This window comes from Cygnus atratus, chromosome 3, assembly GCF_013377495.2.
Source record: "Cygnus atratus isolate AKBS03 ecotype Queensland, Australia chromosome 3, CAtr_DNAZoo_HiC_assembly, whole genome shotgun sequence".
Taxonomy (NCBI): domain Eukaryota; kingdom Metazoa; phylum Chordata; class Aves; order Anseriformes; family Anatidae; genus Cygnus; species Cygnus atratus.
This window is the reverse complement of record NC_066364.1, coordinates 5,770,336-5,783,018: the sequence shown is the minus strand read 5'-3', so window position 1 is coordinate 5,783,018 and position 12,683 is coordinate 5,770,336. Positions and strand designations below refer to the sequence as shown.

The following is a 12,683-nucleotide window of genomic DNA, read 5'->3' as shown; positions in this document are numbered from 1 at the left end:
GGATTTGACTTTAAAGTGATTCGAATGTCCCTGAGCACGAAAACACAAGAGCCACCTTTGTGGATAAGATCTGAGGTGCCACCAGCTCCCCACCCCGGGTCTGACAGCAACCAGGTCTGCGGGCTTCAAAGCAAGGTGTAAAGAAGCCCACCGGAGACAAATGGTAGTCACATCACCAGTGATCATCGGCTGAGCAGAGGGGCTGACTCGAGCCCTTAATAAATGGCTATCAGCTTAAAGTCTTAAAGCAAGGGGCTGCTTATAAAGTGCTCCCTTCTCTGTGATAGTGTGCTAACTCTGGACAGTCTTGTTATGCACGTTCACACCCAGGGTGGTTGCAGCCTCTGCTTTTTACGTATTTGTCACAAACAAAAAAATCGCATTAACTCCAGAAATGCAAAGAAACCGAGAGCACGGGAGGAAGTGCGAGTCTGTCGGGGGCCTCGGAAGAGGGAGTGAAATGACTGCAGCCCCTGCTCACCTCCGGCTGCCTGAGAAGCTGGGACATGCAGCGGGCAGCCTGCAGCACCCCTCGCCCCCAGCTTGCATCGCCTGGGCACGAAGGAGAGAGCCGTGCAGGACTCAGAGCCTCTCAAAAGGCCCTTCTGCACCCCTGCCTGTACTTCTCACAGGTTTCTTTCCTAGCCTTTCCTCTGTCGATGCTGGCGCAGTTTGGCAGCCCGGGCGGTAGTGTGGAGCTGCACGTGCCGCTGCCGGGCTCGCTGCGCTATCACGCCTGATCGAGGACCGCGTCCCGACTGCAACGCACCGGCTGCTGATGCAGCATGATGCAACATCTCCGGGAGGCTTACGAGGAGAGGGCTGGAGGAAAAGGCGAGCTGAGATCGGGGGTGAAAACACTCGACTTCGGCTATTAAAAGAAAGTCCTCTTACACAAAAAGCTCCCCTGCTATGCAACAGGAGTAAGATGTTTGTAATTTTCCTAGTTTCGTGCCTTTTTTTGTCACGAAATACCAGAAGATTACTGCACGTGTAAATAACAGCACTGCCTAGAACAAAGCTTCTTCGCAAAACAAATTTGAAACCTGGGGAAATACAAATCACTGAGAATTTTAAAATGTAACTTTACGCATTGAAAGACTGTTTGCATAAACTTTGATTTGGTGATTTTATGCCATGTCTCAATCAAAAATTATTTGAATATTCATAGAAAATGGATTGCAAGTGCACTGTGAAATGAATAAGAACTAAGTAAAAATTTAAAGATGAAAATAGCCACAGTGCAAGTTTTTTACCTATTCTTCAAACATAAATACCTCCACCATTTCATAGTATTTATTTTCCATATCAAGCTACCTACACATTTTGATGATTAAAATTAATTTTGCTTTCTTTAACTAAAACTCAACACGATACTAGAACTCAGACAAAACCACAAAAATAAAAACAAACCAGTTCTTACAAGTTGAAAATAACTATGTATTTTTTTGCATAGCACAATTCTCATCTGGTCAGGCAACCTGTTTGCCCGTTTTCCATCCAGTGGGATTTAAAATGGCCAAAGTATGTATCCTAAAAGACGGAAGCTATATGCACGAAGCAAAAATACTAAACAGGAGCAGGTACTAAGGCTTTCTGCAAAGCGAAACGCTTGTTTCAAAAAAAAGCTAGTGTACTTGCTAAATAGCTCCCCTCAGACATTGATACCTATCACTTCAATAACTCCTCTTGCAAAATACTGAATTTAAACAGCCTCTGAATGTCAAATCTTCCGTAGTGAGAATGTCTTTTCCAGAGATTGCCAAAAGAGCATCTGATACTATTAAAAATATTTTAATGTTCTGTAACTTAAAACAGAATAACTGATTTGCACTACTTTTTTGTTTAAAAATACACATCTGGGCTGACAATTTATACACCAGGTTTCAGCTTGAAGTTATTTAAAACAGCTGAGTTATAAACTCTGAAAACTGGGGTTTGGAGTGGAAACGCTGACAGACCCTGAACTACTGTGGTGCTACCGGGAGAGATGGTATATATATACCTCACGTCAATTTTTTTCCTGCCTTTACGTCCACTAAGGTGCTTTGCTGTTATCAGCCTCATGCAAGACAACGTCCAGAAGCCTCTCGTAACATCTAGGGTGGCAATTTGGGTCTTTATTACGTTCAGTAAAAACTCCCAGACAGCGGCATAAACAGAGGGCCAAATCCTGATGACTGTACGCAGATAAAGGGTGGCTGGCTATTAAGAAACATCAGTGAGTAAATTTGATGTGGATCCTGGTGCACAATATCCATTTCTTTTCTGCTTGAATATTACTAGATTGTGAGAGCTCTGTTAGGAAGTACATGTTTAATGCTCTTCACCACAAAAACAGTTTGCATTAGCAATCTTATTAGTTAGTACATTCAATGCGGACTCCCTCCCCTGAGTGTGTAAATATTAATACTTAAAATTCAAATGTAATACTTAGCCAACATTATTTCACAAAATTATAATCAAACCCAGCACTGTTTATAACATACTTCCTTTCCTGCATATGATTTATATCTGTTTTTTCTTAAATTAAAACAGTGCTATATACAGGGTACTTTTTAACTGGAGATCTCTGCGAGAGAATTATGACACACTTAACGCACCACTCAAAACATTATCATCAACATATTATTTATTGCCAATAAAACTTCAAAAAGTGTGTTGTCTGTGAGCCATTTTACTTTCAAGTTACTGCTTAGCCGAGATTTCTATAGCCCAAATCTGTCTTTTTTTTTTTTTTTTCTTTTTCAGCGATAATTCCCACTCTGCTGTATCACATCAAGTGTTTTGCTGCAGCTTCTTTGGTCTAAAAGTACTGGACAGCTGCAGACAAGCCGCATTTGACAAATGACATACAATTTTAAGAATTGTCAAATTTACTCCAACTGAGTTTCTAATTAATTCACCAGTAAGTACGGGCATACATGTATATGCCATATTTGAAAGAGAACAAAGTACGGATCGTGTGCTGCATGGGAAAGTGCAGACGTGCCCAGAGCTGGAGGGACAATTCAGTACTCATGAGGCATCAGTAGATCGGTCAGACCCATACATGCCTGTCAGCAACCCCACTTATGACCCAAATACAAGTCGTGTGTAAGTACATATGAATATTAGCAGTTTGGGAAACGCTCTGATCCTTTTTTAACCCCTTTATCGCATGGACGTAGTCTTATTGGGATATCATTCTAAATACTTTAATATTTAGTTTAGATCTCTCCCTTATTCTAATGAGCTGCGACCGTATCCTTTGAATTGCCGTAAGGTGGGAGAAGGCTCGGGGTTTTCAAATGAAAACAGAAATACGGATACGGTAATGTGAGAGCTCCCACACCGCGTCTATAGAAAGCGGCTACAATACCAAGCTAATCTATTACTGAATTAAATCACAATCACGGCCCTGGGAGAGCTCCTCCTCCTCCTCCTCCTCACACCGCAGCCCCGTGAAGCAGAACCGCTCTGTGGCCCACGCCTGGCCCGGCAGCACCTGCCAAGGCCCCGTTTTTCTGTTATTTCCACTCAGCCTGACCCTCGCCGACCACAAAAGCAGGCCACGTTCGGAGCCGTCCTGCACCTCCAAGCCCGACAGGTTCCTTCCCTATGCCCGCAACCTTCGGCCTGCCCTAGCCTGCATCCCTACTGCCTTCCATCAGCATGGCACCGTTACCAACAGCCCCTTGAAAACCACTACATTTAGCCACTTTTAACGATTTTCCCCGGACGAAGGGGTAATGCCAGCACAGCTTTCCAGCGCACGGCCTGGAAACACTCACACCCTTTCCAAGCACAGCTCCCTTCCAGCCCTCCACAGGCACCCCACGTCCCAGGCCGAAGCCAGGCAGGTGTCCCGGGACACCTGTCCCTCTCCACCCCCACCAAAGGCCACGGGAGAGGACATCCAAGGCCAACACCGTCGGATGCTGCAGGGGAGGAGGAGGGCTCGCTTGCAAGCACGCAACCGGTGCTGTTGTTGGAGGAGGAAAGCAGCCTTCTCCTCGCCTGAGGTGGGGATGCAGCGGGACGTGGCACCCGTTTCTCCCCAGGCCTTGCTGAGGATGGAGCGTCCCAGAGCCAGCCGCTTCCCCGCTCCTCCATCAGGAGAAGCGAGGGGGTCCCGGCCTCCACCCTGGGGTCTCCCTGCCCCATCTCAGCCCATGCTCCCTGTGGGCCGCAGGGGGATTTGGGGGGGGGGGGGGGGGACATGGACAGCAAAGGCCCACTCCTCTTCTCCCACCCCAGCCTAACCCCCCCCGGGACCCCAGCCCTCACAGCACACCTCACAGCACCCCCCTGCGTGCCCCCCGCCAGCCTCAGGACGGGGATGGAGGCAGAGGTTGAGGCTGAGGGGCTGAGGTGCTGGGCTTGAGGCGGGGGCATCTGTTTTGCACCCTGCTCTTGCACCCTGGTGAATCGCCCATTCCTCAAGGGGGGGATGATTTAAAAAAAAAAAAAAAAGGGAGAAAGAGAGGTTCTGGGCTGGGGGTGGCACACGGACAAAGGGGGAGGCTTGAGGGGGATGACACCGGCTCTGCCTGGCAGGGAGGGAAATAACGGGATGGCCCCTGGAGGGTGTGTGGGGGGGTGACCAGGCATTGCAGGGGGCACGGGAAGCACAGCGGGATGGGGTGGGCACAGGAGACAGCAGGACTGGGGGGGGGGGGGTACAAAGGGCACTGCCAGGCTAGGGGGGGGCACCATAAGGGGCACTGAAGCACGAGGGGGGTACAAAACCCCTATAGGCCCAGGAAGGGGGGGGGGGGGGGGCAACAGGAGGCATTGCAAGGGGCACAGAAGCTCTTGAGGGTCAGTAGGACACACACACACCGGAGGCATTGGGGGGGGGGAAGGAGTCAGTGCAGGACTGGGGGCACAGGAGTCAGTGCAGGACGGGGGTGGGAGGGGGACACAGGAGGCGCTGGGGGGCACAGAAGTCACCATAGGACAGAGAGGGCACAGAAGTCAGCGCAGGATGAGAGGGGGCACAGAAGTTGGTGCAGGACGGCAGGGGGGGACACACAGGAGGCAGTGCAAGACGGGGGCCACAAGAGGCACAGCAGGATGGGGGGCACAGAAGTCAATGCAAGACACAGGAGTCATTGCAGGCCGAAGTGTGTGTGTGTGTGGGGGGGACAGATGCAAGGCGAAGGGGGGGAGCAGGAGTCATTGCAGGACGGGGGGGGGCAGGAGACACTGTAGGGGGGGAGCACAGAAGTCAGTGCAAGACGGGAGTCGGGGGACAGCAGGCACTGTAGGATGAGGGGGGCACAGAAGTCATTGAGGGGGGCACAGAAGTCATTGGGGGGGGAACAGAAGTCACTGAGGGGGACACAGAAGTCATTGCAGCACGGAGGGGGGGACACACGGGGGGCACAACAATCAACACAATACGGGGAGGGGGCACTTCAGGATGAGGGGTGCTGAGGGGGGGACCCCCCCACACACAGCAATGACTCCGGGGGGAGGGGGGGGGGGGTCACAAAATCCCCTCTGCCAGGACAGCATCGGCGGGGGGGGGGGGGGCGCGGGGGGGCTGGGTCTTGAGGGTTGGGGGGGGGGGAGCGAGGGGGGGCTCACCTTGAATGCCACCGGGAGGGTCTTGTTGCAGCGCCAGTGCGAGGGCAGCACGGAGCACAGGAAGTTGGGGCTGTCGGTGCGGACCAGCTCGGCGGGGTGGTCAGCGATGATCTCCACCATGGTGCGGTTATCGTGGGGGCGCAGCCTGGGCACGGCGGCCGCCGCTTCTTGCTGCTGCTGCTGCTGCTGCTGCTGTTGCTGCTGCTGCTGCTGTTGGGCTACTACGACCGGGCTGACTTCGCTCATCTTGCCGGGCTGCAGGCTGCTGGAGGGGGGGCTGAACCTCCGGCTGGTGCTGGGATCTACGGGAATACGCATCACAACAGCCACAAGTTAGCGAATTGGGGGGCGGGGGGGGGGAGGGGGGGGAGCGGTAAGGGGGGATCGCTGGAGGAGGCGTGTAGAAAAAAAAAAAAAAAGGGGGGGGGGGTGGGGGGTTGTAAAAAAAAAAAATAAAAAAAATCGTCGAAAAAAAGGGTGAATGAAAAAGTGGAGGCGTGAAGATTAAGGGCCAAAAAGCGAAAAAATAATAATAATAATAAAAAAAGCCAGCAGATTAAATGCACGAGGAAAAAAAAAATCTCAGTCTGTTTTTTTTTTGGGGGTTTGTTTGTTTGTTTTTCTCCGAGGAAGCCGGACGGGGCGGGGGGCGATGCGATGCCGGTCTGGGGGCGCCTGCAGCCCGCAGCAGCGAGGAGGGCGACGGTGGGCTTGGGGCCGGGGCTGCGGCTCTCAGCAGAGCCCGGCTGGAAGCTGCATGGTCCCGGCTGCACCGCGCCGCTTCTCCTCCTCCTTCCTTCCTTCTCGCACAGTCTCTCTGCTCCTTTCCCTCCTTCTCGCCACCGCTTCTTTCCTCAAGTGCTTGAGTTTCTTTCCTTTTCTTTTTTTTTTTTTTTTCCTTCCCCTCCCTCCCAGTCCTCTTTTTTTTTTTTTCTTTTTTTTTTTTTTTCGGGTTTTCTAAGGTTGGCTGGGGAGAAGCGAAGGCGCTGCTGCCGCTCGGGCTTCCTGGGCTGCTGCTGTGCGCGGCGGCCAGCAGAGGAGCGGAACTTTCAAGGGGGGTGTCGAGGGGAACGTCCCGGTTTCCTCCAAAGAAGTCTTCCTCCTCCGGACAAACAAACAGCGAAAAAAAAAAAAAAAAGGAGAAAAAAAAGAAATGGACAAAGTCCCGCTGGGCTCCCTCCGCTTCTTGCCCTTGGCTTTAGGAAGCCGGGGCTCCGCAAAGGCGCTCCCGGGGGTGGTTTTGGGGTGAAAAGAAAGTTTTAGGGGGGCCGGGCCAGGAGGGAAGTCCCACAGCTGAGAATGAGAAGAGAGGCTTTAGCCGGTTCCTCTGGGAGGCTTCGGGGCTTAAGAAAAGTTGAACTTTCGGATTCCCAGGGAAAAAAAAAAAAAAAAAAAAAGCGGGGAGCGTAGTTGGGGGGAAAAAGGGGGAAAAAGGAAAAAAAAAAAAACAGTTCTCTTTAGGCTGATTTCTAAAATATGCCCAAGTAAATTCTGGGAAAAGGCAGCCTCGGTGCAGTCCGGTCCTTTTAATTAAGTCGCTGCTGGATCCAAGTCCGTTGAGCTGAATAGGCTAACAAAAATCTTTCCTTTTTTTTTTTTCCGCCCTTGATGAACAACAGCAGCAAAAAAAAAAAAAAAATCATTAAAACGTCGGTTTGTCTGAGTTATTTTTCTTTCTGAAAATCGTTTTGAAAAAAAAAAAAAAAAAGCAAAGCAAAAACAACAAAACTTCTTTTGGGTCCCAAGAAGTTGAGGTCGGGGAAGATGAAGGAGCCGAAAAAACACGCCACGGTTTTTTGTCCTGAATGTGGTTTTTGGAGGCTGGGATTTCTAATGATTAGGTTTTTGTGGTTTATATATACAGGACTCTCTGGCTAAGGCGATCATTATGCTGATGAGAGTCAGCAGCACGTGGTGCTTCAGTCCTCAGACTTCTGCAGCCTTCAAAATAAATAAAACAATGTGCATCCCCCACAGGAGGAGAAACTCTGCTCCGAGCCGGGCTCACCCACGGGGAGGGGGACGGGGACAGGGAAGGGGGGCAGCGGGACACGGTCTCCGAGCTCCACTTCTCGCCGGGTTTTTTCCATTAACACTTTGGGGCTTGTTTGTTTAAAAAAAAAAAATATGAAAAATCTTGTTTAAAAAAAAAAAAAAAGTAATAATAAGCTGGTGCCAAAGGGTTTTTTTTTTTTTTCTTTTTGCTAAGTCTCCGGTAGTCTAAAGCCTAAAACATTTCCTTGAATGAATGAAAGCTATAAAACCCCCCTCAGACTATTAAGGTAAAGGGAGTCTGGTTTGTTTTCTCCCTTAAAAAAAAAAAAAAAAAAAGGAAAAAAAAAAAGGCAGATCTTATTAAAAACAATTTACATACCCAATAGTAAAAAAGTGTAACCGCCTCCCGGGGCAGATAAGGACCTATCACATCCCTCCCGCTAATTTCTAAGGTTTTGCTCCTTCGGGCTCCTGCCACCTTCTTGCGAGGGGCCGGCCCGACGGGGGGGACCGTGCAGGGTGCCCCCTGGGGGGGGGGGGGTGCCCATGGGTGGGTGTCCTGGGGGGTGTCCTGTGGGGGGGGGGGGGGGGGAAGGGACATCCCTTCCACGCAGCCTTTACACCGAGCCACACCGTGCAGAGAGATGGGCTGGAGGACCGGAGCCGCCCCCCCGGGCTCTCCCCGTGCCCTCCCCGGTCCCCTTTTGATCCCCGCGGGGGGGGGGGGGGGGTCACCGTGTGTCCCCCCGCCCCCGGGGAGCGGAGGGGAAGGTGGGGCAGCAGGAGCCGGGCGGCCCCGCCGCGGCGCTCGGAGGCCGAGCTCTGCCGTTCGGTCGCAGGGGAGAGCTCTCGCTCCGCGCACCGCCGCTCCGCGCGGCTCGGGGGGGCGGCGGCTGCCGGGGCCGCTCCGGCCCCCGCCCCGGGGTCTTTCCCACGGCCACAGCGGGGGGCGACAGCCCCTGCCCCCTGCACGCACCTACACTCCTTCTCGCTCTCTCTATCATTATTTTTTATATTTTTTAACTTTTTATCAGTTTTCTTTTTTTTCCCCTTTTCGTTTTCATTTTTTTTTTTATTTTTCCTTTTTTCATTTTACATTTTTTCATTTTTCTTTTTTCATTTTTTATTTTTTCATTTATCCTTTTTCCATTTTTTCTTTTAATTTCTTTATTTCTATTTCATTATTTTTATTTCTTTAATTTTTATTTATTTTTAATTTTTATATTTATTTTTATTTCATTATTATTTTTTATTTCTTCATTTCTTTCTTATTTCATTTCTTTATTTCTTTATTTTGTATTTCTTTGTGTCTCCATTTTGTATTTCTTCACTTCTTTATTTTTTATTTTTTTATTTATTCTTTACTTCTTTATTTTTCTGCTTTTTCATTCCTCTTTTCCTCTTCACATATCAGAGGGGATGGGGGAAGTTTCATGCCCTACTGCAAATATGCAGTCTCTGTGGGTAAGAAGCAACCCCCCCCCCCAAGCTCTCCCTGCTCCTGCAGCAAGGACAGGGGGCTGCCTTCCCCCCAGGGGCCACAGGCACCTCCAAAGGACGGTCACACTCCACCGAGAGCGTGGGAGATATTCAGAAGCTCTGCTTTGCTGTAGTTGCAACACAGAAAAACACACTTTTTCATAATTATTTGGGTAAAGTGTTTGTGACCACGGTGTTTTATTAATTTATTTCCCCCCCCTTTAGCTGGAGGGGAAAAGCTTTCCATTAGAGCCATTACAAAGGTGCTAGAAAGAAGGCAAGAGGATGTCTTATACCCGAATGCTATGTATACCTGACAAGCATTACATTTCAAACAAGAAGATACATTTCCACTTTTAATTAGTCACACTAAAAGTTTTACAGTTGCCTCTCTTCCTACTAAAATAAAATAAAAAGTTAATTAGGATAAACCCAAATATGTTATTGGAAGCTACCAGTGTAAGGTCACTTAAAATAGTCCACGGTTATTTATAATCTTGAAATAAAATTTTCCACTGAACGCCCTAACGAAGTTTCAGGTATCTGGCACAGCTGATTTTCAGTCTCTGAGCAAAAATATCTTTCTGCTGAACATTTACACATTTAACAGGAACTTACTACAGCCTGGAACAGATCACAGCTCAGAGCACTAGCATTTTATTTAAATGGTTATGGACAAATTAATAAAACTACCAGTAATGTTTATGGACCTGCATAAAAGCTGGATGGGATTTTTTCGGAACAGTAATTCATGTTATGATATATATAATCTGGAACTTTGGCTGGGATTTGGCTGAAATGGAGAGCAACCCTGCTGCTCGGCTTTCCTCGGCTTTCATTTCAGAACTTCTCGGAATTTTAGCCCTGGTTGCAAAATGGGTCATATTTTAAGATGTTAGAGAATTGCAGGAGGTTAGCGAAAAAATGTGCTTGCACTGCAAATTATATCTCAACAAACACCTTCAGATCCACTTTATAAAATAGGATTTTCATTAGTACAGCTACGATTGCTGCAAATTTGATTGTCTTTCAGCTTTTTCACTTTTAATTAAGTTATGGATGCAGCCATAATTATATCGCTTTTTGCCAAAAAGGTAATGTTTTAAACAGCACAGGGTTTGTTTACTGTTACTTTTCTAAAACCCAGGCCTAGCGCGCTCGTGTTGTAAGTATCATATGCTCGAGAGGAGAAATAATTGTCGAATTTGAAAGATGCAAACCTGGATGATGTTCCCTAAATAAATAGTTTCGATGCCAGTTTGCCGGGCTGGAATGTGCTGTAAATATGATGAGTACAGAATTTATTTTGAGCTATAGAAGTAAATAGCCTTTGTGAAAAAGGAATAAGTGAACGGGTTCACGGGGTTTGTTATTGCCTTGGATATTTTTAGTTGGAGTGACTACAGCAACGTCAGCAATTATTACTATAGCTGAGGACGTGCCAATATTCTCTTTCCAAAATCTACCTGCTCAAAGATTTTAATTCACTCGTGAAAACAAGCATCAGGTCAAAATGTGTCAACTTCAGTAAGCTTAGTGCTACAGAAGGGATTGCCCAAATTTCCATTCATTTCAGCAGGGGCAAGATAAGCTCCAGTGGCTCTTGGCAGCGCTTTAGTTTCACTTTGGCTGCGAATTGACTGTTTGCCCAGCTATTCTTTGCTTTTTTTTTTTTTTTAAAAAAAAAAACAACAACTATGACAAATAGTAACTCTAGATTTGCACGTTGTTTGGCCTGTTAAGTAGACGTGTGCCAATGGGTTCTGTAACTACAACGTTCGTATTCAGACTCTGGACAACTCTGGTTTGTTTAACTACTGTGTCCCTGTCCCCTTGATTTACGGCCTAGATAAAAGAACACACGTTGTGTCCTGAAATTAGCTGACAGCATTTAATATTTCAGCACCGTGCACTGAATTTTAGCATTTCTAGCCCCCGATACAAATATAAGCACAGAGGTTCGAAAGTCAGGCTGGAAAATGATGAAATTAAAATAAATAAATAAATAGATGGACAAATAAATAAATAAATTCCAGAATATTACTTTTTAATATTACTTTTTCCCACCATATTTTCAGTAGGAAGCAAGGACCGATGGCTGAAACTTGTTTGCTTTCCCTCCAGATTTGATGCTGGCTGGCTCTGGGGCAAGTTTTGCTGAGTGTAGAATGGGGTGCTGATGATTACCACCTACTTTAAGATATAAGAAATGTGTGTCAAGTCTTCAGAAGTCAAAAAATTAGCAGGGCTCTGCTCCCGTAAAGCATACCAGTAATACCAGGAGACAAATTCCAAAAGCTGGTAAGAAACCTGCCGTGTCACTACTGAAAAATGGTTGGCTTTTCCATGGCATGCAGCGAAACGCATGTTATGCAAACAACAAAGTAAACAGTTACAGAAGTCTGGATTTTCTCCTAATGATTTACTTTCTGCTCCACTAACAGGCATAGGCTGAAAAGCTGGGTCTCAGTCCTGCTGTAGGGTTCTCCCGTTCCCCACCCTAATGGGGGTGCAACCCTAATGGGACCTGCAACCCTAATGGGACGGCGTGATTTTCAGTGAGGTATCGAGCAGCAGATGGCCATGCCATCGTTGTGAAGGAAAAGGAAGGAGGGCCTACTTCCCACCTTGTACCAATATTTTAAAGGGAAGGTATGGCCTGTCTGGCCGTAAAAAGCTGCCAACGGACTATGATCAGAAAAAAAAAGGTTTGGCCCGTCTTTTTCAAGTAAATTATATTCTTCTTTGCTCGTAGCATGCAATCTATGAAAAATCAAACTGCAGAAAGGGTCCCATAGTTAGGGAAAAACTTTTTTCATGGTAAGGTTGACTTTGTCCCTTTCCATTAATCCTGGTCACAAATTCTGTGTAACCAATTCAGAATGAGAAAAAAAGAAAAATTCTCTTGAATAATTTCAGACAAAATCAGCACGTTGTTTTAGAGACATAAAGGCTAAAAAATGAACTTACATTTTCTTCTTTCTTTCTTTTTTTTTTTCTTCTTCTTTTTTTTTTTTTTCTTTTTCCTTCTTTCAGCATATATAAAAGCAGCATGAGCCAGAAACTTCACGGTTATTTTTTCTGTTGACCTCAATGAAAACTGGTTCCCTTGACTAACTGTGGGGAAAGTGGGTGGTATAACTGTTTGTAATTAAAAAGGGTTTATACATTTGGAACCTTGCAGAGTCCCTACATTTTGCATGCTGTTTTTTAAGAGACTAATGAAGTGCACTCTGGCCAGATACAAGCTCCATAAAGCTCCCAGGGAAGATCCTACAAGATGTATGTCAGACTCAGGTGGCAGAGGTAGTTTTTAATGATCCCAACCACAAGCATTTCAGATCCTTGAACTCTCTTAGTGTTGCAGTGGTGAGGATTCCCGTTGGAAATCTACTCTCAATAGCACGAATGGCAGAAATAATTGTTAGGCAGATTTTTGTTAATTACACGAACCTAGAAGCTGGAGCAATAGAAAGAAAACAGTGCAAAACTTGTTCTAAAAAGGGACAGAAACTTGAAATATTGAAAGAGGTAGGGCAGCCTACAGGGGTGAAACAGAAGAACAAAGCATTGAGTAATGATAAATATGAAGTAAACATAATGTACGCAGTAAATCAACTATTTGAGGAACTATA

The 12,683-nt window shown here is 47.0% G+C and overlaps 1 protein-coding gene across 8 annotated transcripts in view; it reads right to left on the bottom strand.

Moving 5' to 3' along the window:
* Positions 1-12,683, bottom strand: part of RUNX2 (RUNX family transcription factor 2) — a 220,173-nt gene that overhangs the window by 152,497 nt on the left and 54,993 nt on the right. For all 8 annotated transcript variants that reach the window (XM_035560151.2, XM_035560149.2, XM_035560155.2 and 5 more), the window contains exon 3: positions 5,575-5,876. In XM_035560151.2, the coding sequence (XP_035416044.1) occupies positions 5,575-5,876 (302 nt within the window). The remainder of the gene's footprint in view (positions 1-5,574; positions 5,877-12,683) is intronic.